Source organism: Saccopteryx bilineata, chromosome X (genome assembly GCF_036850765.1).
Source record: "Saccopteryx bilineata isolate mSacBil1 chromosome X, mSacBil1_pri_phased_curated, whole genome shotgun sequence".
In the NCBI taxonomy this organism is placed as follows: Eukaryota; Metazoa; Chordata; class Mammalia; order Chiroptera; family Emballonuridae; genus Saccopteryx; species Saccopteryx bilineata.
This window is the reverse complement of record NC_089502.1, coordinates 71,989,561-72,014,897: the sequence shown is the minus strand read 5'-3', so window position 1 is coordinate 72,014,897 and position 25,337 is coordinate 71,989,561. Positions and strand designations below refer to the sequence as shown.

General features: G+C 43.8%; 1 protein-coding gene across 1 annotated transcript; it reads right to left on the bottom strand.

Annotated features, from left to right (window-relative positions):
* Positions 1-13,580: 13,580 nt before the first annotated feature.
* Positions 13,581-18,241, bottom strand: LOC136317189 (potassium voltage-gated channel subfamily C member 1-like). Its single transcript, XM_066249808.1, has 4 exons — positions 17,765-18,241; positions 17,312-17,523; positions 16,162-16,695; positions 13,581-15,925 (listed from the first exon to the last, which is right to left on the bottom strand). The coding sequence occupies exons 1-4, from the start codon at positions 17,898-17,900 to the stop codon at positions 15,104-15,106; spliced, it is 1,704 nt and encodes a 567-aa protein (XP_066105905.1). The 5' UTR covers positions 17,901-18,241; the 3' UTR covers positions 13,581-15,103.
* Positions 18,242-25,337: the final 7,096 nt, after the last annotated feature.

Below are 25,337 nucleotides of genomic sequence, written 5' to 3'. Positions count from 1 at the left end.
ATCCACTGTGCCACCACCTGGTCAGGCTATTAGCAAGTCTTGCTACACTAAGGATATATCTCTAATACATCCATGTCACTGCTATGAATGAATAAGCAAATAAGTGAATACTATATTTCAGGCACTGTGTTAGGCATGGTAGGAAGAGTTGTAAAACAAACAATATCTGCTCTCATGGAGCTTACAACATAGACATTGAATTGAAAATCATTGCAATAAAATTATTTTCATTTCATGCTGTGACAAAAGAGGGGAGGGTGCTATCAGAGTGACACACAAGAGAAATTTCTTAATCTGGGATTTGAGAGGGAGTCTCTGAGATCCAGAGATGATCTGAGCCTGAAAAAGGAGTAAATTAGGTGATAAGCACAGAGAAAAGGTAGCAATGAACTTTAGACAGTTCAGAAATGAGAAAACAATCAGCATTGCTGCATTGTGGGGAGAAAGGGAATAAGTAGTAGCAATTGGGATTGGAGAAACTGACAGGGACCAGTTCATATACAGTCTTTTGGGCTATGGTAAAGAATTTGGTTTGTGATGCTCATGTAATAAGAAGCCACTAGAAGAATTTGAGAAGGCCAATGGCATGATCTATATTTTACAAAGATTTTTCTGGCTTCTTTGTGGAGAATGGGTTGTAAGGTAAAGGGTGGAAGCAGGGAGACCTGTTAGGATGCTAAGGCAGTTTGTACAGATGGGAGATGATGGGGACTAGACCTGATTGATGAGACATGAGTAAAGAGTGACATGGATGTATTAGAGATATATCCTTAGTTTAGCAAGACTTGCTAATAGCCTGACCAGGTGGTGGCACAGTGGATAGAGCATCAGACTAGAATGCTGAGGATGCAGGTTCAAAACCCCAAGGTCACTGGATTGAGCATGGGATCATAGATATGACCCCATGATCGCTAACTTGAGCTCAAAGGTCACTAGCTAGAAGCTCAAGGTCACTGGCTTGAACCCGAGGTCACTGCCTTGATCAAGGGGTCACTGACTCTGCTGTGGCCTTGACCAGTAAAGGCACATATGAGAAAGCAATCAATGAACAAGTAAGGAGCTACAATGAAAAATTGATGCTTCTCCTCTCTCTCCCTTCCAGCCTGTCCTTCCCTGTATGTCTGTCTGTCTCTCTCTCTCTAGCTAAAGAAAAAAAAATACTTGCTAATAGACTGGATGGTTAAGAGATGATAGGAAAAGAAGGGACAAAGATAACTCTTAGGTTTATGACTTGCCACCTGGATATATAGTGATGTCATCTTTCTTTAGTAAGGAAGATTGTGAAGGAACAAATTTTGGGGGAGAGGGAAACAAAAGTTCTGTTTTAATTATCTTTGGTTTACCAGTGAGACCTTCAAATGGCAGTGTCAAACATGAGTCTGTAGCTCAGAAAGGAAGTTAGGGCATCTTTAATAGAATCGTAAGTCCTGAGTGGAGGAGCTATGGGCCAATTATGAGCAGAAGAGCAACATGAACTTTTGTTATTGTTGTTGTTTTTGTTTTGTTTTATTTATTAATTTTAGAGAAGAGAGAGAGAAAGAGACAGATACAGGGAGAGAGAGAGAGAGAGAGAGAAGGAGGATGAGCAGGAAGCATCAACGCCCCATATGTGCTTGACCAGGCAAGCCCAGGGTTTCGAACCGGCAACCTCAGCATTCTAGGTCGATGCTTTATCCACTGCACCACCACAGGTCAGGCCCTGTACTTTTGTTTTAACATGATTATTCTGGATGCTGAGTTGAGAATTGACTCTAGGAAGGAAAGGATGAAAGCAAAAAGACAAGGAAGAAGGCTACTTCAGTCATACAGGCAAAAAAAAGTGTGGTAACTTGGATCAGGACAGTGGTGGTAGAGATGGAGAAAAAAAGTCAGACCTTGATAATATATTGTATATAAGAGGTGAAGAAGATGAAAAGGTCAGAGGTGACCCCCAAGTTTGAGGTTTGTCCAATTGTGTTGATGGTGGAGGCATAGTCTGAGCTAGAGACCACTGGGGAAGACCAGGTTTGGGAGAAAGACATTCCTCCTGGGGGAAACCAGGAAAGGTTCAGTCCATGATCCTTTTACTTATTGTTGATCTACATCAATATTTCAAAGGAACCCAAACATCTGCATTAAATTTCAATATCAAAGAATCTCTCCTTCGTGTTAATGCATAGTGTTATCTTTTTTATTTTGAAATTAAATTTAATGTGATGACATTGATCAACAATAGTGCATATGGTTTCAGTGAAGATCTCTATAGCATTTGAACTGTTGATTGCATTGTGTTCCCACCACACAAAGTCAAATCATTTTCTGGCCTGTATATTCATCCCTCTTTTCTCCCCTCCCCCCTACCCTCTCTCCCAGGTACATAGTGTTTTCTGACCTCTGTTAAGAACACACAAATCCCCTGAGAGAGCCCATTTATTTCTATGATTTCAATTACCATTATTATTCTGATGACTTCCAATGTTCTATCTCTAGCCCTGCACTCTTCTCTGAGCTCTAAACCCACATGACCAACCATCTGCTGGATATCTCCACCACAATGCTACCATGAATCAAACCAAAGTTTTCATATCACTTCCTGTGTATCTGTTCTGCTGCTCCAGAGTTCCCTTGTTGCATAAATGTCCTCCTACTGTACATCCAGAGTTCCCTAACCAGGAAACACATACTCATCCTTGATTGTTCTTAGTCCCCACATCTAACCAACACAAAATAGAATAATGCACAGTATAGAACAATGGCTAAGAGATTGGATTCTAAAACCAGCTTTCCCTAGCTTACATTCTGGCTCTGTAACTTACTATTCACTTTCTGTGCCTCAGAGGAACCTCAGTTGCAAAATGGGAATGATGATAATAGTACCTATGCGGAGCACATAGTAAGTACTTATTAACTGTTAGCTATCTGAAAGTGGTGATGATAATGATGATGATCTCTCAAATGTTTCTTTCTTTCCCTACTGATTGTGACTGCTATAGTGTAGACTCACCTTTTGGGGGGAAGGTGGATGGGCTTTACATGTTTTCAAAAAATAATTTAATTAATTTATTGGAGTGATATTGGTTAATAAAATTATATAAGCATGACCTGTGGTGGCACAGTGGACTAAGTGTCGACCTGGAGCAATGAGATCACAGGTTCAAAACCGTAGGCTTGCCTGGTCAAGGCACATATGAGAAGCAACTATGAGTTGATGCTTCCTGCTCCTCCCTCACTTTCTATCTCTCTTTTCTAAAAATTAAAAAATAAAATCTTTGAAAATATACATAGGTTTTAGCTGTACAATTATATAACATATCATCTGTAAATTTTACTGTTTGTTGACCACCCCAAGTTAAGTCTCCTTGTATCACCATTTATCCCCCTTTACCCTTCTTTTACCTCTCCTATCTTGCATGAATCTCAAGGGCTTTATAACTTAGCTAAATTTGAACATAACAGATGTGTCATGAATTGTGTGGGACACTGTCATGACACAAAAGTTTATTAGATATGATTTCTATCTTCTTAAAGACTAGAGAAGCAGCCTGACCAGGCGGTAGCGCAGTGGATAGAGCGTCAGACTGGGATGTGGAGGACCCAGGTTCAAGACCCCGAGGTTGCCAGCTTGAGCGCAGGCTCATCTGGTTTGAGCAAGGCTCACCAGCTTGAGCCCAAGGTCGCTGGCTCTAGCAAAGTGTCACTCCGTCTGCTGTAGCTCCATGGTCGAGGCACATATAATAAAGCAATCAACGAACAACTAAGGTGCTGCAACGAAGAATTGATGCTTTCTCTCCCCCTTCCTGTCTGTCCCTCTCTCTGACTCTCTCTGTCATAAAATAAATAAATAAATAAATAAAAATTTTAAAAAAGGCTAGAGAAGCAAAATAATCTACAGTTTCTCTTTCTAACATGGTATCCACTAGCTTCTAATGGCTATTAAACTTTAACTTCAGATTTATTAAATAAAATTATATTAGCCTGACCTGTGGTGATGCATTGGATAAAGCGTTGACCTGGAATGCTGAGGTCGCCAGTTCAAAACCCTGGGCTTGCCTGGTCAAGGCACATATGGGAGTTGATGCTTCCTGCTCCTCTCCCCTTCTTTTCTCTCTCTCTCTATCTCCCCCTTCACTAAAATAAGTAAATAAATAAATAATTTTTTATAAATAAAATTATAATAAAATTAAGTTCCTTAGTTGCAGGAAACCTCATTTCAAATGTTCATCACCTTGGAGTCAGACTACTTAGATTTATATCCTGAACCTATCATTTTCAGCTGTGTGACCTTAGGCAAATTATATTTTAGGTATTAACTGAGCCTAATAGTAGCACTTACCTTAAAAAGTTGTGTTAAGTATAAAATAAATTAATACTTGAGGATACATGTGTGCACCCCCCCACACACACACACATACACACATAGAGTCAGAGAAAAATAAAATTATCAGTTTATGAATCTTAAGAGTTCAGGTTTTGGTCTAACAATTGGTGCTATGTGATTTCAGCATAGTGCACTGGACCTATCACTTGGCCAGGATTCTGGAGAACCCTCCTCTAGTTATAGTAGTGGTTCTAGCCATGACTCTAGAATTCATTTTTGTGTAACTTTGGGCACATTGTTTCCCATCACTGGCCTCAGTGGGGTGATTGCACTGCTCTAGATTTTATCTCTTCCCTACTCTTTAAGAAAAATTTGCAGCACTCTTTAAGGGAAAAGCTCCTATTTCAGATAGGAAAATGGGGCGAAAATAGAAAAGAACAGGGCATGTCTGAGGGATAGTTATTAGAGCTGCCATTTATCAAATGCTAACTCTGCAGTGGGCACCATACATATGTTATTTCATTTAATTCTCACAACATTTCTATGAGGTAGTAATTATACTCATTTTGCCAATGGGATGAAAAAATGAGCTTAGAGAAGGAGGAATTGGGAAAAGAAAAGCCACTGTTCACTTTCAGACAGCCAATAATAAACGATAAGGTAGACATTCAAACCCAGTTCTGCTTGGCATCAAGACTACACTCTGAGCCACCCTTTCATACTGCCTGGGAATCTTGATGAGAGATAGTGGGGCTGGAGATGTAGACCAGTCACTCAAGTATAATTATGGAGGAGGTATAGAAGAGCGAAAGACTGGAAACATAGAGACCCATTAAGAGACTGCTGCATACATGTGGCAAGTAAAGGAACACATGAACTGAGGTTAAAAACCTTGAAGATAAAGACAACAGAACAGATGGAGGACATCCCACTGCCACTCTACCACTCTATTGTCAATTCTTTGAGGGTAAGAACTGCTTTTTTAATATTTGTATCCCACCATTGTCTGTATTATCTACCCACAGAGACACACACAGAGCACAGCACACTTCGCACATAAATATATTGTTGATTAAATAGATTCAGTTAAATTGAATTCACAAGACTTGGTGACTGATTTGATTTAAGGAGAATACCAAGGTGGTTTTCAGGTTGAGAATTCCAGTCTTAATGAGAATTCTGAAGTTGCTTTCCATGGAGCTGCAATGCTCAAAGCATGTCCTAACTACCTTGCTTCTCTTACCCTGAGGTCTATCTTTGGCAAGGCTCCAGCTAGAGTAAAGCTGGCCTTTCCCCTCCCCAATCATCTAGCTCTCTGGGCTTGAAAGGAGGCTGTTACTCCTTGGGGCCTCCCTTCCTCTTTCCTTGGCCTGAGCAGTGAGTCGCTCTTCATAGTATTTGAATCAGAGGAAACAGATAGACTGAGGAAGTGAAAAAAAAAAAAAAAACAGGCCGCCTGGGCTCTGTTGGCCAATGTAAACACTCAGTGGTTTCCTGTTGTTGCAGCCCAAAGCGTCCCATGACATCATTCCTGGCCTTTCCAGAACACACTGGCTTGGTCCAGCCTGCCAACCTGCCCAGGACTGAGTGGCAGTTGCCTTCAGGGTTAGATCCTCCGGAACTAGAGAATTTCTCTCAGCCAATCATTCCCTACCTGCCCAGGCAGTCACTTCAGCCTTTCTTGCCCTATAAGGCATTGGAGGCTGCAGGCCAGACATGCTGTCCCACTTCCCAGAGGCCCAGTGCCTTATGGGTCTGAGCATGACTTCCCAAACCGGAAAAGTTATGTTACTTCTTTTAATAGAGATTTTAAGTCAGAAAAGGAGGAGGAGTATATGACATAGCCTCTGAGAAAGACCCTAACTGCTTCCTCCCTACTCAAGAGCATAAAGGTTTATGTTCTTGGTGTAATCACAAATTCCTAAAAAAGGAACTGTAAGGGCACTTTCAAGATCTTGTGGTCTAATCTTTCCATGATATAGATAAGATCAGTGAGGCTCAGAGAGGATAAAGGGACTGGTCTCAGTTACACAGCTAGTCAGTGTAGCATAAGCCATCCACTGCTAGAGATCTGAACCTGAGGTATATTGAAGCAGAATGATATACTTTCAGGACCTCTTCACAAGAAATTCAGAAATGACGCTTCAAACAATAATTCTTTTTGAGAGCTTGGATAAATTTCTCCTATTCTTTGGGCCTTGGCTTACATCATAATTCAATTAAAGGCAATAAATGTTTATTGTGAGCCTACTGTGCTTGGTAGAGCTAGTGACTCCTGGGAATAAGAAAACATTCCCCATTTCACAGGTTGGAATGGAAAGAAAATAAAAGAGATGGTCTGAATTCTGTAGCAGAAGCAAAAACAGTGTTCAGTCTGTGCCTCTGTCTCTAGGGAGAATTAAACCATAATCAAGGATCTGGGTGCTTTGGGCTTGCAGCTTTCTCCCCACTTCCTTTACAAGGCGGCAGAGAGCTCTCATTGGGCCACAGTTTTGTTTGCAAAAGTTTCTAAATTCTGGTTTCATTTAGCTGGGTAGATTTGCATGGAGAGGTGGCAAGTTCCTAAATTACTGTCTGGAAAATCAAGTCAAACACATTATGGTAATTCCACAGCCAGCAGTAATTGAATTTCAAACCATAGCTGTGCCATGGAGAACAAGCAATTTGAAATAGCTCTTTTAACCAAACAAGGTCATCACAACCTAGATCACCAAGTAGAAGTCAGAGACACTTTTAGAGAAAAGGATGCCTATTCCTGCACCCAAAGACACACAGGCAATGTAAAATCATTCTGTTAGCCAACTAATTTAACCACAGCATGGGTTAGATGAAACACACATAGAGAACATACACTGCTCACAAAAATTAGGAGGTATTTCAAAATGAATATGAAGCTATAAAATATCCCCTAATTTTTGTGAGCAGTATCGATACACCTAAACTCTTGGAGACACACATCCATATGCAGATGCAGGAGGCTGCACATGCACTTTGAGAAATACAAAGTAACACACATACACACACTCAAAGTCACTGACACACAGTGAAAGACATGTTCGCACACATGCACAAACTCCAACCAGAAGCTAGAACTAAATAGCTATCTGGGAGTTCTGGAGTTACTTTCTGACCCCCCGATCATCTTTCTCCCCCACAATTGTCCTAATTCAAATACTATAGAGTATTTTTTCTATAGAAGCTTTAGGTAGCCACCCTGCACCCCACTACATCCACACCTGCCCTTCACTTCATCACATCAGGCTCATGTTATCTATTTGTTGTGTGAACTACAGCAAAGATCATTGATCAGGATTCCCTGATGTCAGTATCTTTTCAGTAATCCATCTTTCGTGAGGCTGCCTGGGTATCATGTAGAGCTCAGCCCTGTTCTTGTTTCATTGCTGCTCAAAATCTTTTCTTTCCTTTCCACTGTCAGCAGAAGCCCACCCGGACATCCAGCATTCATGGGGTAAACAATATCTGAGACTCCTTGTCCCTGTTTATGCCCTCTGCCATCTAGAAGGCAGATGGTACATCATTCATCTCCCTAACCATGCCCACCCACACATTCCTGCGCCTCCCACTGTGCTATATTCCCTTGAGTTAGAACCACTCTTTTCTACACCTATCAAAATCCTACCCACTGTAGATTTTTTTTCTGGGTTGTTTGAATGTTTTAGAAAGATGACTACATCTTTGACATTAAAATATTTTGATGTTCTCATCCTTCTAAGGCCCAACCCTGAAGTTATCTTCTCCATGAAGTCTGCTTCTAATCCATTAAAAATATCATGTTAGGGAACTGAACTTACCCCATTCAACCTTCATAGGTATGTGTGTCTTGGCCCACAGAGGAGGGATGATTGAGGGGGAGGACTCCCTGGTGCTAGTGCCTCCTCCAGGGTAGACAATGTGCAAGCACTTTTACTGTGTACTTCATTGCCCACAGTCCTGCAAAAACAGCCTTATAAAGCCTATACCTCTGGAGTTTCAAGTCAGCATCTTTGATCTATCTTATGCTAGTCATGGATTTGAGTCCTGGCACTGCTACTATCTTTCTGTGTGACTATGAGCAAGTCTCAACCCTTCTCTGGCTTTGATTTTTTCTCAAGGATCCTTTCAGTTCTGGATTCTATTATTATAAGATGCAGGATTTTATGTAACTCCTCACATGAGTACATCCAGTACTGTTATCTGGATTCTCCTCTCTGTTGTCTTTCTCTCTAATCTCTCTTTGTCTGTTTCCCTTTCTCTTCTGTCTCTCCCTTTCTCTGGCTGTCTTTGCCTCTCTTCCTGTCTTTCTATTTCTTTCTCCCTCTTCCTCTTCTTTCCTCCCCATCTCACTTTCTTCCTTCCTCTTCCTCTCCCATCCCCCTCTATCTTTTCTTTCCTTGTTCTTAGTCTATCTCTCTCTTTCTTTCAACTTCTCTCTCCTCTACAACTTTGTGTCTCTGATTCTATCTCACTCTTTCTGCTCCACCCTCAATCCTAGAGTGTGCATCTGGCTGAATAGCTTTGAACCCAAAATAGTTCTGGTACTTCCTGAGTGCTACCAGTGAATAGAGGTAGAAATGATGTGTTTCTTAGGGTCTCAGGAAGATCAACACCTCTGTCCCCTCAGGAAGGGCTCACAGAGATAAAATGGAAGGCAACAGGATAAAGGGTCTCAGCAGAGTTAACTGGCTCCTACATTCTAACTTTTCAGCCAAAGAGAAAACATTGCTCACAGGTCACAAAGGTTTTCTATCTTCTAGATGGTAAGAACCAGAGTTTTTAACAATCATACACTCATTCTTCCCACTCCTCCACCCCATCCTTTAACTTATTTATTTTCAAACTCTTCCAGCAGAATCTGTTTTTTATGGATTTTTTAAAGAAAGAGTGGAAGGGGGAGATAGAGGGACATAGATTTGTTGATCCACTTATTTATGCATTCTTTGATTGATTGGTTCTTTTTTGTGCCCTGGCCAATGATTGAACCTTAAACCTTGGTGTGTGGGATGACGTTCGGACTAAGCTACCTGGCCAGGATTTTTACTCCATCATTTTATATATGTGAAAACTGAGGCTCACAGACAGGAAAGGAATAACTTACCATTCCAAAGCCAAGATAGAAAAACTAGAACTAAAATATTGGTCTCCTGATTCATAATAAAGTGCTGTGAAATGATCATAAGATTGATTCAACACCATCAGTTGAAAGGGACTTCTCAAGAGCATTTTGCTAGGAGAAGAGAAGACTGAGTACTATTTATTGGTGAGGTGAAGACTCCATAAATGTCCAGAATGTGAACACTCAAGGACAGGATCCAGATCTCATTTGTCTCCAATGAAATCCCAATATAATGTCTGTCTCCAACTCAGTGATTAAAAATGAAAGAGTGCTTGACTAAGCATGACACAGTGGATAGAGGGTCAAGCTGGGATGCTGAGGACCCAGGTTTGAAACCCTGAGGTCACTGTGTTGAGTGCAGGTTCATCTGGCTTGAGCCTGGGCTCAACCAGCTTGAACACAGGGTCATTGGCTTGAGTATGGGATCATAAACATGATCCCATAGTCACTGGCTTGAGCCCAAAGGTCACTGGCTAAAAGCCCAAGCTCACTGGCTTGAGCCCAAGGTCACTGGCTTAATCAAGGGGTTACTGGCTCAGCTGGAGTCCCCTGGTCAAAGCACAGATGAGAAAGCAATCAATGAACAACTAAGGTGCCACAACTATGAGTTGATCCTTCTCATCTCTCTCTTCCAGTCTGTCTGTTCATGTATGTCTGTCTCTTGCAAAAAAAGAAATGAAGGAAGTAAGGAAAGATGGATGAAAGGAAGGAAGGAAGGAAGGAAGGAAGGAAGGAAGGAAGGAAGGAAGGAAGGAAGGAAGGAAGGAAGGAAGAAGGAAGGAAGGAAGGAAGGAAGGAAGGAAGGAAGGAAGGAAGGAAGGAAGACAGGGAGGGAGGGAGGAAGACAGGGAGGGAGGGAGGGAGGGAGGGAGGAAAAGAAAGAAAATGAGGGCGTGAGCTACTATCAAGGCACTTGGGGGACACCGATTCTTCTTCTCGGGCTCTGGGTATTTATATGAAGCACTCCAGAAGCTTGGAAATCAAATAATAAAAGGATTTAGTCTTAATGTGTTCTCAACTTGCTCAGTCAAGAGTTCCCTCATCACCAACCCCCATAAATCCATTTTTTCTTTATAAAAGGATTAATGATATCTGCCTCATCTGGCTCTCTAAAGCTTTGAGTAATTGCAATGAAAAAAAAAAGATAGAAAAAAGCTTTGACAAAAACAAAACAGCACTCTATGCAAATGTAATGGCTGGGTGCTATGGTGATGTCCCAGCTAGCAATTATGCTCTCAGTTACTGTGGGTGCCAAGTGAGTCATCCTCTTACTCTCAAAGCCAGAGAATTTGAACAGAGAGAAATTAGGTGAGCCTTTCATTAAGAAATTTTTTATTACCCCCTGTAAAGGAGGGCCAAAATGTTAGTGCACAAAGCTACCCTTTAAAAACACATAAACACTATGCTCCAAATTCCAGCCTCCTAGGGGTTAAACAGCTAGCTTAAGCAATAACTGAACTCCCTCTTTTGCTATTTAATTCTGAGATACCAAATCCACAAGCCATTGGGGTTTCTGAGAGATGAGAAGTTACAATCCCCAAATTTTATTCAGTCCCAGATCTACATCTAGCCTTGGGCTATATTTCTGATTGTAACTAATTCACTCTGTGACTTCAGGCAAATTGTGTTTCCTCTCTGAAGCTCTTTAAATCTGTAATACACAGAATGATTTATATGCCTAACATTAAGGCATCTAAGAGTCCTGAATTTTTTTTTAAATTTGTATTGATTTTAGAGAGAGAGAGAGAAATATCGACTTGTTGCTCCACATATTTATGCACTCATTAGTTGATTCTTGTATGTGCCCTGACCAGAGATCAAATCCGCAACCTTGGTGTATCAGGACAATGCTCTAGCTTACTGAGCTACCTGACCAGGGCAAGAGTGCTAGATTTAGAATACAGTACCTGGGTTTGAGTTCCAGCTCTGTCGCAGCAATGGTATGACCTTAGACAAGTTTTTCCTGGGCCTCAGTTTCTGCTATTATAAAATGAGGTATTTTCATCAGACGTTTAGCACTGTGTTTAAAGAGTTTTGGACTGAGATTCAAGAAATCTGAGTTCTAGCTCTAACTGCCACAGATTGAATCATTGTCTGATTTTAGATTGGTCTCATCCCTTTTCTGGGCCTCATTTTTACTATCTATATAATGAGGGAATCCAAATATAAGTTTCCTAAACACACCCTCTGATTCTAACAGCTTGTGGTTCTAGAATTTTACAGGAACTTAAAAAGGAAGTGAGGGAAAAGGGAGGCCACACCCAGTATAACTTCTCATAAATTAGTAGTGGTTGCCCTCTGTAGGTCTGACATAGAACTGCAGGCTCAGCTAGATGGCAGCTGCAACTGCTGAAAAGCCGAGGCAAGGGTGGAACATGGGGACAACTGGACGCTTCACCAGATAGGGTCAGACATACAGACTAGGATTGGCCCACAGACTTCGCAGCCCTGTCCTAATGAGAAGGATCCAGATAGAAGTATGTGCTGAGAGATTGCAGTTTCCTTACCAGTCATCAGTAAAAAGAGACTTTTCAGGGCTATACAGAGCACATGGTCAGTGGAGTCTCTGCCATATGTAAAGTAGGTAAAAAGAAAAAGTTCTAAAGTCTAGAAGAGCCTGGCCTGTGGTGGCACAGTGAATAAAGCGTCAACCTGGAATGCTGAGGTCACCGGTTTGAAACCCTGGCTTGCCTGGTCAAGGCACATATGGGAGTAGATGCTTTCTGCTCCTCCCCCTGTTCTCTCTATCTCTTTCCTCTCTCTACCTCTCTCCTCTCTCTTTCTAATAAAAATGAATAAATAAATAAAAATCTAAAGTCTAGGGGATTTGTTGGCTCAATCTTTGAGTATAACTAAATTTGGGGCATTCTGTGGATTCATATTTACAGGGCATTATGTGCTAGAGGTTTAGGAGAGATGCAGATATATGGTTCTATTACAGAAATAAGCATATACTGAAGCTTTCATTACTGTCATTCTTTTTAAAAAAGAGTTTATTTATTGATTTTAGAGAGGAGAGAGAGAGAGAGAGAGAGAGAGAGAGAGAGAGAGAGAGAGAAGAGGGTGAGGAGTGGGAAGCATCAACTTGTAGTAGTTGCTTCTCATATGTGCCTTGACCGGGCAAGCCTGCGGTTTCGAACCAGCAACTTCAGCATTCCAGGTGGACATTTTATCCACTGTGCCACCACAGGTGAGGCTCATCACTGTCATTCCATAATGACTCATTATAGAAGTACTGGGCAGGTCATAAAACTCTATACTACCTCTGGCCTATTCTCTCCTTCTTGGTAAAAATGTCTGACCATCCAACCCAGATGCAAATGGGTAAACAAAAGAAAGTAGTGTTCCTTAGTGTGTGGTGGAGGTGATTGCAGCTCTAGTTTTGCTTCTGACTTACAATATAACCCAGGTGAAGTTGCTGCCTCTATCTGGGCCTTAGTCCCCCCCCCCCACTCCGAAACAGGAGTGAGTTGGACTTGATGAGCTTTCTGGCTTCTTTTAGCTCTGACACTTCATTTGACTTGGCTCTTTTTATAATGTTCTGTGACATTCACCCTCTACTCAAATAAGACCCAGCCATTCCTTAAGGTCCTTTCAACCCTAAGGTCCCACCCTACTCTTTCAAGCTTCCAAAATTCTCCATAACAAGCTAGCTCCATCTGCATGCCTCCATCGCACTGCCACAGCTGCTGCTTTGGGTTGGAAATTCTAATTAGGCAGTTCTGATGTTGGTGAATTAACAAAGATTGATACAGCAGTCTTCTGAAGTGACAAAACTTCCAACTCTGCCACTACTTCTGTTTTCCCTTGGAAAATTCCTCTCCCTTCACCATACCTCATTGTTACCATTTTTAACTCAAGGGTGGTGGACTAGAATGGTTTCTGAAAACAGCAAGTCGTTCCATCTTCCACTTCTAAGCAATGAAAAGGTAGAAACTGCCTTTGATATTTTGCCATAATCTTGATCTTCTTTCAATGTCTCTTAAACGGAAACCTCTCCTCACACAAGCTACCACCTCTGATAAGTGTGCAAGGTTTCAACCACCATGCCCTGAACAGGACATCCAGCCTTCTATTTCAATTCCTCAACTACCAGGCCTACCTCCTTCCCCACCCCTACCCTGTTCCCACCAAAAATAAAAAGTTCTTTCCTCGTCACAGTGTGTCATAATAGTTTATTCTGTGGAACAAATGCAATAAAGATAGAAAATTGTTTTTACCCTTTCAAATAATTTGCCCACACATCTTGTCATTAGTTTTCACACCACCCCTATACCTGTTGATGCCCATAAGCTTCTTCCACCCAAATCAGATACACCCTGGAATGGAGAGTTCAAAGGATATTTTATTTAAGTGTTTTGTAAACAGAATTATGTTCACAGCTTCAGCAACAGTGAGAGTTTAATTCAACCTCCCTGCTCAACCCAGTTGCCTGGATCACTTCCTCAGACACCCCAGTGGCTTCGCCTGAAGTCAGATCTGAGTAGGTCCGTTCTCTCCTTCCTGGAAGCCAGTTCCAGGAGACATGCATGGCTGTTGGCACTACAAAAGAATCCAGGAGGGAAGAGCATGCAGGCAGTAGAAGAAGATGTGGGGGGATCAGAAGAACAGGTGAAAAGGTGGGACTATTCAATAGCAGCAAGGATCAGAGGTAGACCCGTTGTGGGTACTGAAAAGTGTTTGGAAAAAATTTAAAAGAATTGTAAATAAGTATATTCAAAAATATGTAAAAAAAATCTGGAAGAGGAAATTACATGCCTATTTTTGCAAACAAATCCAATTTCCTCGATCCCGTTTATGCAATGTGTGGCAATAACATTTCATGTCTATTAGTGACTACATATTGTTATTTTAGCTGAGATTGTGAGGTTAATATTGACTAATATATTGTGGTTAATGATGGTTAATACTATATCTAAAATATTATGAAGAAATCACAAAGATGGGAAAAGAGGGAAAGAGTGGGGGAAAATACATTGAGATGAAGAAGAGGTCATAGAGTTAGACTGCTTTTCTGCGTTCAGACCTGGCTGACCCGCATTTGTTTGAAGTTTCTGAGAATCTCCAAAGGCTTCCTTATGGCTCGATGGAGCATTTGTCCCAGGACAAGTATGGGGATTAATGCTACAACCTGGCTATGCTGGGGTACTGCTGGTACTGATTGCCAACAATATTCATAGCCAGTTGCTGTCAGATATCCATAGACAGTTGTTATCAATACCCACAACCAATCACCATTGATATTCATAGGTGACTGGTATTAATATTTTATTGCTACCATCACTCAAAAGTCCACCATCTAAACTTTGGTCTGGTTAAGGGGATGTGGGACAAGGATGAGAGGATGGGAGGGGAGAACTGGTTGAGAGGGGGATATAGCACCAATCCAAGAAGAACTATACTCATCATTCCTGGTCACTTCAAGATTTATAGAAAGGCCTAGGGTGGAGCAGGGGTAACAGAGGCCTAGCTGACTTTACCTCTAAACTCCTTCCTTCACGATGCACCCTGATAACGGGGAAGAAAATTCTCTTCAAACCATGGCTAGTTAATACTGATTAGCAGAGATTGCCATGGCCTGGGATTACTCTTGAATAACTCTTTGCCAAATCCAAAGCCAGAAATCCTTATTTGTAACCAAAAACTGGCAAGAAGAAGTTGGAGTCCACCCCCTTGACCAATCAATGGGCCCATTACAGGATACCACTGGGCCTCAGTTTCTGGCGGGCCAGGGCTACAGCGTAATAGCGTTGAAAACGGACCAGGAGCACAGGCACCAGTAAGACACCAGTGCACATACCCACGGTGGCTGTGACAGCAGCAGTAAGCTGGCCCAGAGCAGACAGTGGGTAGATGTCTCCATAGCCAACAGTGGTAAGAGTTATGACAGTCCACCAGAGACATGAAAAGATGTCTTCAAAGTGGGGCTCACCCTGACCTGGGGTAGACATGCCCAAAAGCTCCCCATAGAGGAAGAGTAAGCCAAAGAATAAGATCTCAGCCACCCAAATCAGGAGAAAGGCACACACCTCCTTCCAAGAAGAATGAAGGGTATGAACCAGGACTCTCATAGCCAGGGACTTTTCAAGGAAGCCCAGGAGACGAACCAGTTTGAGGACATAGAGAGAACGAATGGCCCCAAGTGTTAAGCTGAGACGAGGTTGCTGTTCAGCCTTGTCACCCACCACCAATTCTACCAGCACAGGAAACAGGCAGAAAATGTCAGCTAGATTGAGAGGGCTACAGAGGAAGCGCACCTTATCAGGGCAGGAAATGGCCCGGGCAAAGAGCTCAGTTCCAAACCAAAGGGCACAGAGCAGTTCCAGGTAGAGCAGGTGGGGGGCACGTTGGTAAACAAGACCATTGTTCTGTTGCTGATGATGGTTTCCCCCCACCCCTACCCCATGTCCCATGGGAGTGAAGTTGGCAGAGAAGTAATCCAGCTGGACCTCCGTTTCCTGGAAGAAGATGACCAGAGCACACACGGCAAAGAGTGTGGAGATCAGGGAAAGGCACTGAAGGAAAAGAGGCATGTCAGAAGTACCCCCATTTACCAGCCATCCCCACTTCTCTAACTGGACCCCACCCTTCTTTGCCTCCCTTTTTTGAGGATCCCTTCAAATTGTCCTAGGTGTTTGTAGATTCAGGGCCCAAGCACCACACCAAGTTGTGCAGCTATTGTGGCAACTTGGCAGGGCCCTTTGGAAGTAAAAGTGTATAGTATGGTGCTACAACACTGTTAATAAGTTACCTTGGCCCCTAGGGAAGACTGGGGTTGATCAAGAAGCACCCAGAGCCACGGCTTCCAAGCATTCCATAGTCCCTGGCCGTCGATGGGGTTCAGCAGAAGGCGTTCATCCATGTTGGCATTCTCACAGGCCTCCCAAGACAGAAAGTCCTGGGTTCTGGTCTCCTTGCCACTCAGCTTGAGCCAGCAGCAAGGTGCCAGTGGTGCTTCTGCCAGGCCCCAATAAGCCAACTCCTCCTCTAGGACATCCCGACAAACGTTGGCAGGGCAGTGTAGCTGCCGAGTACGGTAGTAGCCCAGCACATAGCCAAAGAGTTCAGGATTTCGGTCAAAGAAAAACTCTCGAACCGGTGGACCCTGAGCAGCGGGGGTGCCTGGCATAGGTGGCTCAGTCAGCTTGTAGAGACGGGTTCCTGGAAAGGCCCGCACAGTGCTGATGTAGGTCTCATGGCGCATGCCCCCCACGTTCAGGATCAGTTTATCATCCAAGCCCTCCATGGCAAACTGTGAGCCTGCTTCTCGGCTGGCTCGGATCCGCTGGCAAGAGGAGGGATGACAGGGGTTAGGACGAGGTCCTCCTGCTCTCCTCTCCCCTCCCAGGCTTGGCCAGGGCAGGGAGAGGGCTGAGGGCCACAGAAATGATGTGGCAGTCTAAGCACCCAAGGGAGGCTACCCCAGGCTGGGAGTTGGAGGTGTCTCTTTCTCCTGGGTCTTCGAGAATCAGGAGAACAGCCACATCTCAGGTAGAGTCACAGTGACTAGCCAAAGTATCTCCTGGGCCCAGGAATTCCAGGAGAAAAAAAAACAGCCTAACCTGGAAACATGTCTCTTAGGGGCTGTTAAGAGATGCCTGGTGACTCAGAGAGAAAAACTGTACCATGGTATACTGCAGAGGAGTCAGAGACAGGAAACTTCAGACTAAATGTACAAGATGGGGGCAGGGACATTTCTTAATCCTCTGTCCAAAACTTTGAAAACTTGGGGTGGGGCGAAGGAAGGGATACAAAGAGAAACTGCCAAGGGAGGCTCAGTGCAGGAAGTGTAGAATGAATTCGGGAGCGACAGAGGAAGCTGGAGGGCCTTACAGATCCCTGGGCCTCCACAAGGAATAGGAAGTGCCTGACTTGAGAAACTGGCTGGGGGGTCGGCAGACCTGACAACGATGGTTTTTGACTCCAACTCCCCTGGCACCTGGTCCTGGGCAATCGTCAGCAGCATCAGCTGCACCAACAGCACCAACAGCACCAAAAGCACCAACAGCACCACCACCAGCAACAGCAGTAGCAGCAGCAGCAGCAGCAGCAGCGTCCATGGGTGTCTCTACTGGGCGCCCTAAAATTGCTTTGGGCTTAATGAGTTCCTTGCCTGGAAACAGAGAAGGGTAAGAAGACAGTAGGGGGCAGAGAAGAGAGAGAAGATGGTAGGAGCACAGAAAGGCAAATCAGGGGTGTCAAAACACCTACCCAGATCAACATTTCAGTGTCCCACACCCCCTGATAGGCAACCTGCTGGGGCTTCCCATGTTTGTTCCCCAGTCTGGGGAAATCACACCTCACACCCTCACCTCCCATTTCCCCTACCTCTCAACCAGTCCTTCCTCACTCACTTGGTTGTTTTGCGTGATCCACAAACACTGGCAGTGAAGGGCCCAGCAGCTGGCTGGGTGGTGGGGCCAGAGGCAGGGGGGTAGGCGGTGTAGCTGGCATTGCTGCCACCTCCGGAGTTCTTGACTGCTCCTGCATGGAAAGATCTCAGATCCCAGGACAAAGCTGTGCTCGTGCAAGAGGTGGTGAGAAGCTGGGGTTTTCCGGGAGCCTCCCGTTCCTGCTGTGGCCAGAGGAGCAAGTGCTGAGAGGCAACAATCCGACTCAAGGCTATATGTGTTCCCGCCTGCTTGTTTAGGGAGGCCTTCCTGGCCCCCAGCCTGCAGGGAATCAGACAAGAGACCCTGGCCAACTTTGCTGCTCCTCCTTCCTCCCCCAGCTTAGTTCCAGCCCAGAGCAGAGGGAGGGGAGGAGGCAGCTGGAAGAAAAACAGGAAGTTAGGTGGTCAGGCTCCAGCCAAGAGGCCACCTCACACTACCAGTTAATATTTCGAACAACTTTCTCCCCCCCACCCAGCCCCGCCAAGCCCCACTCTAATTCCCCACCTTCCCCTCAGCTCCACTACAGCCCTCCTATCAGAAGCCTGAAAAGGAAGAAGGGCTGTGGGGGGAGGGGGGAGGAGGAAGTAAGGAAGACAGCCTGGAAGGCCAGATGTGCTTTTGGCTGTATCCAGCTTTTTCTGCCCACAAATTTTTCTTTTTCTTTTCTTTTCTTTCTTTCTTTCTTTTTTTTCCCCCACTCATTTTTCTTCCTTTTCTCCAAAGGCCCTGGTGCCAAGGATGGGGGTAAGAATCAGAGAAGGGGAAGGCAGGGGAACAAGCAGCCTCAGAGAAAAGCCTGCTTGCCTGTGCTCTATATCAGGACTGGCAGTCCACAGCCTCTTGAGATAAGCCACATCACCTCCTCCCTCTCTTTCTTAACCTTCACCTCCATGACCCATTTCTGGGAATTGGGCCAGTCTCCTATTTTACTGCTGATGAGAGTTTGCCAATCAAGGACCCAAAAGATTCTAAATTCCAAGATAGCCCCCACCTCCACCTCTTGGCCCAGCGCCCCTGCCTCTCTCATCACCAGAACAGAAATTTCTAGGAGGAATCAAAATTCCTACCACAATGTAACACTCTGACCATATCTTCTTTTTTAGCCCCTCTCTCATTACCAAGGCTGAGTTTGAGAGTTTCAAGACCTAAAAGCAGCAGGCAGACTCCTGGCTTTTCTCTTCCTTTTTTTTTTCTTTCTAGCAAGAGAGACAGAGAGAAGGACAGATTGGGACACACAGACAGGAAGGGAGAGAGATAAGAAACATCAACTTATAGTTGCAGTATTTTAGTTGTTTATTGATTGCTTTCTTGTATTTGTCTTGACCAAGGGCCTTCAACCTACCAGTGACCTTGGGCTCAAACCAGAAACCATGGGGTCATGTCTATGATCTCACGATCAAGTCAGTGAACCCATGCTCAAGCTGGTGAGCCCACGCCCGTGCTCAACATGGATAAGCCTGTGCTCAAGCCGGATACTTTGGGGGTTTCAAACTTGGGTCCACTGCACAACCGCCTGGTCAGGCTCTCTTCCCTCTTAATCATTGCTTTTCTCTGGGGCTGGTCTTGAAAGAGAAGGTCCCCTCATTGGACTTCATGGTGAGAATAGGGGGAAGAGTGGATGGTGGTGACAAATACAACTGTGGCAAACCTTAGCTCCACAAAACTTAATATTACATCAGCCAAGGAAGGTGGGCAATAACTTGTGTACTTCAGCACTTTCCCAAGTGAGAAAGGTAGAGGAAGCAATTTTCTCTCTCACTCCCACCACCCCTTTCCATCCAAAATCTTGCCCCTCATCTTCACTAGAACATTGATCTGCTCCTGTATGTGCCCTGACCTGGGATCAAACGGGCAACCTCTGTGCTTCAGGACAATGCTCTAACCAGCTGAGCTATTATGCCAGGGTCACATGAGTGCTTCTTGTGTCCCTAAACTAACCAGTCTCTTTCATAACTATGGTATCCCTTTCAGCTCTCTATTGACTACATATTCTTCCACATCTATCTCCATTGTCACCTCTTTAGGGGAATTTTCTCTGAATCCTTCTCCCTAAGACAAGGTCCTGTCCTCCAAATTCTCACAACTTGCTTTGGGGTTTTTATTCTATAGCACTTTTCTTACTAAAACATGCATGTTTAGTATTAGTTTTCTATTTGTTGCTGTGACAAATTTGTACACATTCAGTGGCTTAAAACAACAGAAATATTTATTATCTTTCAGTTCTGAAAGTCAGAAGTCTAACAAAGGTATCACTGGACCAAAATCAAAGTACTGGAAAGATTCCATTCCTTTCTGGAGGTTCTAAGGGGGGATCTGGTTCCTTGATTTTTTCAGCTTCTAGAGACCACTTACATTCTTTTGCTCTTAGCCTCCTTCCTCCATCTTTAAAGCTTGGAACAATGGGTTGAGTCCTCACACCTCATCACTCTGATCTCTTCTTTTGCCTCCTTCCTCTTCCGCTTATTAAGTCTTTTGTGATGACATTAACTCACCTCAATAATCCATGAAAAGTTTCTGATTCAAACATTATCTGATTAGCAACTTTAATTCCAAATGCAACCTTAGTTTCTCTTTGCCATGTAATAACACATATTCATAGATTCCAAGGATTAAGACATGAAAATTTTTTCAAAGGGCATTATTCTGCACTCATCTCAACGGTGAATTCCTCAAGGGCTGAGCCATATCTGACTTATCTTTACAACTTCTTAGCTTGCATTCTTCTCTCCAGCCAATTGTCTCACACAGAATGGCATTCATCCGTAATTGAACAAACACATTATAACCTCTTATAGTTACCAAATCTCTCACTTCTCACAAAATAGTTCTTCCTCCTATAAGTTTAACCTAAATATAATCTGCTTTTTTATCCTAATTGGACTAATGCCAGGTCTTGTGATGCCTCAATCCTCTTGTGATTTGCTCTTGGCTAGTGAGGTCTAACTAGAAATAACTGATAACTACCCCTGACAATGCAGCCATTGTAGGAGCAGTTAGCCAGGTCTGATATGATGCTTGTCTCATTCTTGATGCAGGACTTCTTCCTGTTTCTTGTAGATCAGATCTTTAAAGCCTCTACCACCTGGGCTGCAGGGGAAAGTAGAAGAGGGAATCTTTTGTAGTAACACCCCCCTGCTAGGCTGTTCTTCTGAGCTAGTCAGGCCTGCCTGCCTCATTCGCTCACCTTAACTGTTTTTTAGTAGCCTTCTGCATGTGTAGGGGAGTGGCTGCTGCCTTTACCAACCTAGAAAACTTGAACTCTATCCACATCTTAGGAGTTTGTTTCCTACACCCTGTACAAAGCTGGGCATGTTAAAAGATCCCTGTAAACCCATAATGCGCCCCAAAACCATTTTTGTAAACTCCTCTCCAACTCCATTCATCCTGTCACTTGAGACTACTCACTATTCTCTCCAAATAGCATAAATGAACCCATTCCTTTATCTTTTCTTAGGTCATTCCTTCTGTCAAGAATGCTAGCCTTTGACTTGACCAGGCGGTGGCACAGTGGATAGAGCATCGGATTGGGATGTGGAGGATCCCAAGGTCGCCAGCTTGAGCCCAAGCTTGCTGGCTCGAGCAAGGGGTCACTTGGTCTCCTGTAGCCCCCCAGTCAAATCACATATGAGAAATCAATCAATGAACAACTACGGAGCCGCAACAAAGAATTCATGTTTCTCATCTCTCTCCCTTCCTGTCTGTCTGTCTGTATCTGACTCTCTCTGTCTCTGCCACACACACACACAAAAAGTGCTAGCCTTTTCTCCCTCCCCACCCTTGCTTTCTCCAAAACACACACACACACACACACACACACACACACACACACCTACCTGTTCATCTTTCAAAGCCCAGCTAAAATTGTTTCCCTTCTGTGAGACCTTTCTTACCATTGTGTCAGAATTTATTTCTCCTCCCTCTCCATCTCCCCAGCAGTTTATAACTCTATTTAGCAAGACTCCATTCTCCCATATGTGCTGGGTTTTTGTTTACTCATCAACTTTTTTACCTGTGGGGTGTATTCACTCACCTTGGTGTCCTACCCAGCATCCATTCCGCTCCCACCCCCCAACACAGTCTTACCTCCATCACATAGTGCTGGTACCAAATTTGTGGTCAGTCACTGATTACCCAGAAAATGAATTGTTTGCTCATCATTTAGCTGGTATAATGGATGGCTCAGGAGAAATCTTGGTCTATTGTTTTGCAAACTCCCTCTACTTCCATGATTCACATTCTCCTCACCCTTAACTCTACACACAAACTTTGGGCCATGTAGTTTTTTTCTATACTCATCCTCTGTGTTCCCCAAAAGCCCAAAATTGTACTACTTAGATGACTATAGGGGTACACTCACATACGTGCAGAATAATGAAGCTGAAAGAGACTTAGAATTCCCATTTTCTTCCGAGGTCACAAAATGAGAAATTGAAACTCACAGTAGGCATGATATTTGCCCAGACCTTCATCATATTAGTAACCAAATCAGAGTTAAATCCTTGATAAGTTTCTAGAGTTTTCAGTTTGCTTTGCACACAGCTACCACCCATGAGCCTTGTACAGAGAAGTGGGTAAATGGTGCCACACAGTGGCTAAGAGACTTAGCTTCACCTAGTGGCCTGTTCCTCGAAAGTGGAACTCCTAGGCACACCCTGCTCTCCTTTTCTCTCTGGAAGGATGAGGGGACAGGGAGGCCACCTTCCAGGAATAATCCACAGGATATCCATATAGCCATGCCTTCTGCAGGCAGAAATCAAGACCCAACTGTGTTATCCCACATCTTCACCAGGAAAGATGGGCAAATGGAGACAGCAGACAGCTTAGGATCCAGAGAGTCCAGCTCCCCGAAGAGACGTGAAAGAGAAGATTCTGATCCAGCTCTGAAACTGTTCCCTGGACCTGTGCTACTAAGATGGCTGTTTACAAAATGGGGGGGGTTGTTTGTCTGTTTGTTTGTTTTACCACATCTGGCCTGCTAAGAATTGGCTTCACATCCTGACACAGATTTTGCTATCCAGAATGTGCAGATTTGAGGACCCAGAGTACAGGACTGGAGATAACATTCCCAGACTCTTTCAATAGGGGTGTTAACAATCTAGTTTGGAGATGGAAAAGCTGTGCCTTTCCCCTCTGGACACAGACTGCACCCTAGTTGATCTCCCCAAAGCCTTCTTGTTTAAGTTCTTATTGGGAATCTTGGAATCTTCTCCATTGTAGGTTAGAGGAAAGGAAAGTTTAATTTCAGGCAGAAGAGGGAAAAGGAGGCAGATTTATGTCATCTGCCAAGAAATAACAGCATGCCTCATCTGGGAATGGAGATTCTTGGAAATTTAGGAAACAAGAATCTCCCTAGGACTTCATTTAGGCCAAGGCCATCTGCTTGGCTCCTCCAATTAGCCATCATTTTTGACCCCCAGATGACCTATGGTTGGATGCCTGGGTAGAAAGAAAAGATGGAGAGGAGTTGGGCTGCCAGGAAAATAGAGCTTGGCCATAGCCCGGTTCCAGAATGAAATTGAGGGGCAGATGACTATACATCAGGCAGAAGCCCAATGACAAATAAGGCAGGAGTCATCTTTCTTCATTTCCTCTCCCATCTGGGTTTAGAGTTTTAGGAATCTGTCCAAAGGTTGGAGGCCTGAATAAACTGGTTACTGGCAGGCTGAGGAAGAAAGGAGTGCTTAGAAACTCTGGTGAGGGCGCTGACCAGTTGACTAAGTAGATAGAGCATTGGCCCAGCATGCAGATATCCCAGGTTTGATCCCTGGTCAGGGCACACAGGAGAAGCAACCATCTGTTTCTCTTCCTCTCAATCTCCCCATTCTCTCCCTCCCCCCTCCCACAGCCAGTGGTTCAGTTAGTTTGAGAGTCAGCCTCAGGTGCTGAGGATAGCTCAATTGATTCAAGCATCTGCTCCAGACGGGGGTTTGCCCAGTGGATCCTGGTCAGGGTACATGCAAGAGTCTGCCATACTATCTCCCCTCCTCCCACTTAAAAAAAAAAAGACAGTTTGCTGAGGAGTGGAAGGATGATAATGGGGTGGAAAATGGAGAGCTCAGAGCACTGAGGGGTGGGAGGAGCTTAAACACAGAGCTAAAGCTACAGTATTTTGTGGACTGGGGTGGAACTTAGGCAGCCAAATGATGCTTAAATGAAATGATCTTAAGAATTTACTTCCTCATTGGTTTGGAACTCTTATGAACAGTGCAAGACACCTTACCCTACCACAAGCCAAGGTCTTAGAACACAGTTTCCATTTCTATCTACCCCTCTCCTCAGGCCCAGAGCACATGCCCCTGGAATTGTCCCTTTACACCAGAGGGGTGCTGATTTTGGAGTTACGGGTGATTCTAATGCTTATTTTATAAGCTCTTTAAGTCCATGGAGTATTCTATATACTTTAACTACCTTTCAACACCTAATACTCAATTAGAACACAGGGACTATCTGGTGATGACAGGTTGTCACCAGATTGCCATCTAATTAGCACCCCATAGCTCTGTGAAGTTGGCAGGACAGAGAGAGTTATCTCCATTTTACAGCTCAGGATATTGAAACTCAGAGAGATGAAGCTAATTGACTCAGAATCTCAGTGCTGGAGATATCAAAATCACTAATCAAACTCATCTTTTGCCGAAACTTCCAACCCCCAACCCAGATGAACACTTCTGCAGATATACAATTAATAGAAAGCTTTTATTTGCAAGCACTTACAGAAATGGGAAGATTTAACTAGAAGTGGTATCACTTTAAGATGGCCAAAATGGGAACCGGCTTTAAAATTAAACTAAATGAATGGGGAGCTTGTCTTGATTGGAAATTAGAAGCTTCATGGAGGAACACAGATAAATTCTCTTTCCTACAAGAAGTCAATAAGGTCTTTCAGAACCTGTCTCTAACCTAAGGAAGGCTTCTGAATGTGCTCAATGCCAACACCCCACTTTCCCTTCTTCTTAAACTCTCCTTATGTACCCTTTACTTCATTGTAGGGATTTATTCTCCTCTCTCCTCTCTTTGTTTTCTCACCTCTTTCACCACAGCTTACTACTGACCTAAAGGACATTTAGAATGGAGGATGTGGAGAAAAGGGAACCCTCCTGCACTGCTGGTGGGAATGCAGACTGGTGCAGCCTCTGTGGAAAACAGTATGGAGATTCCTCAAAAAATTAAGAATGAAACTGCCTTTTGACCCAGCCATCCAACTTTTAGTAATATACCCCAAGAACACCATATTACTGATTCAAAAGAAGAAATGCACCCCCATGTTTATGGCAGCATTGTTCACAATAGCCAAGATCTGGAAACAGCCCAAGTATCCGTCAGCAGGTGAGTGGATTAAAAAGCAGTGGTACATATATACAGTGGAATACTATGGGGCCATGGAAAAAAAGGAAATCTTACCTTTTGGACTTGGAAACTATTATGTTGAGTGAAATAAGCCAGGCAGAAAAAGAAAAATATCATATGACCTCACCCATTTGAGGAATCCAATGAACAATATGAACTGAGGAATGGAAATGAGACAGAAGAGGGA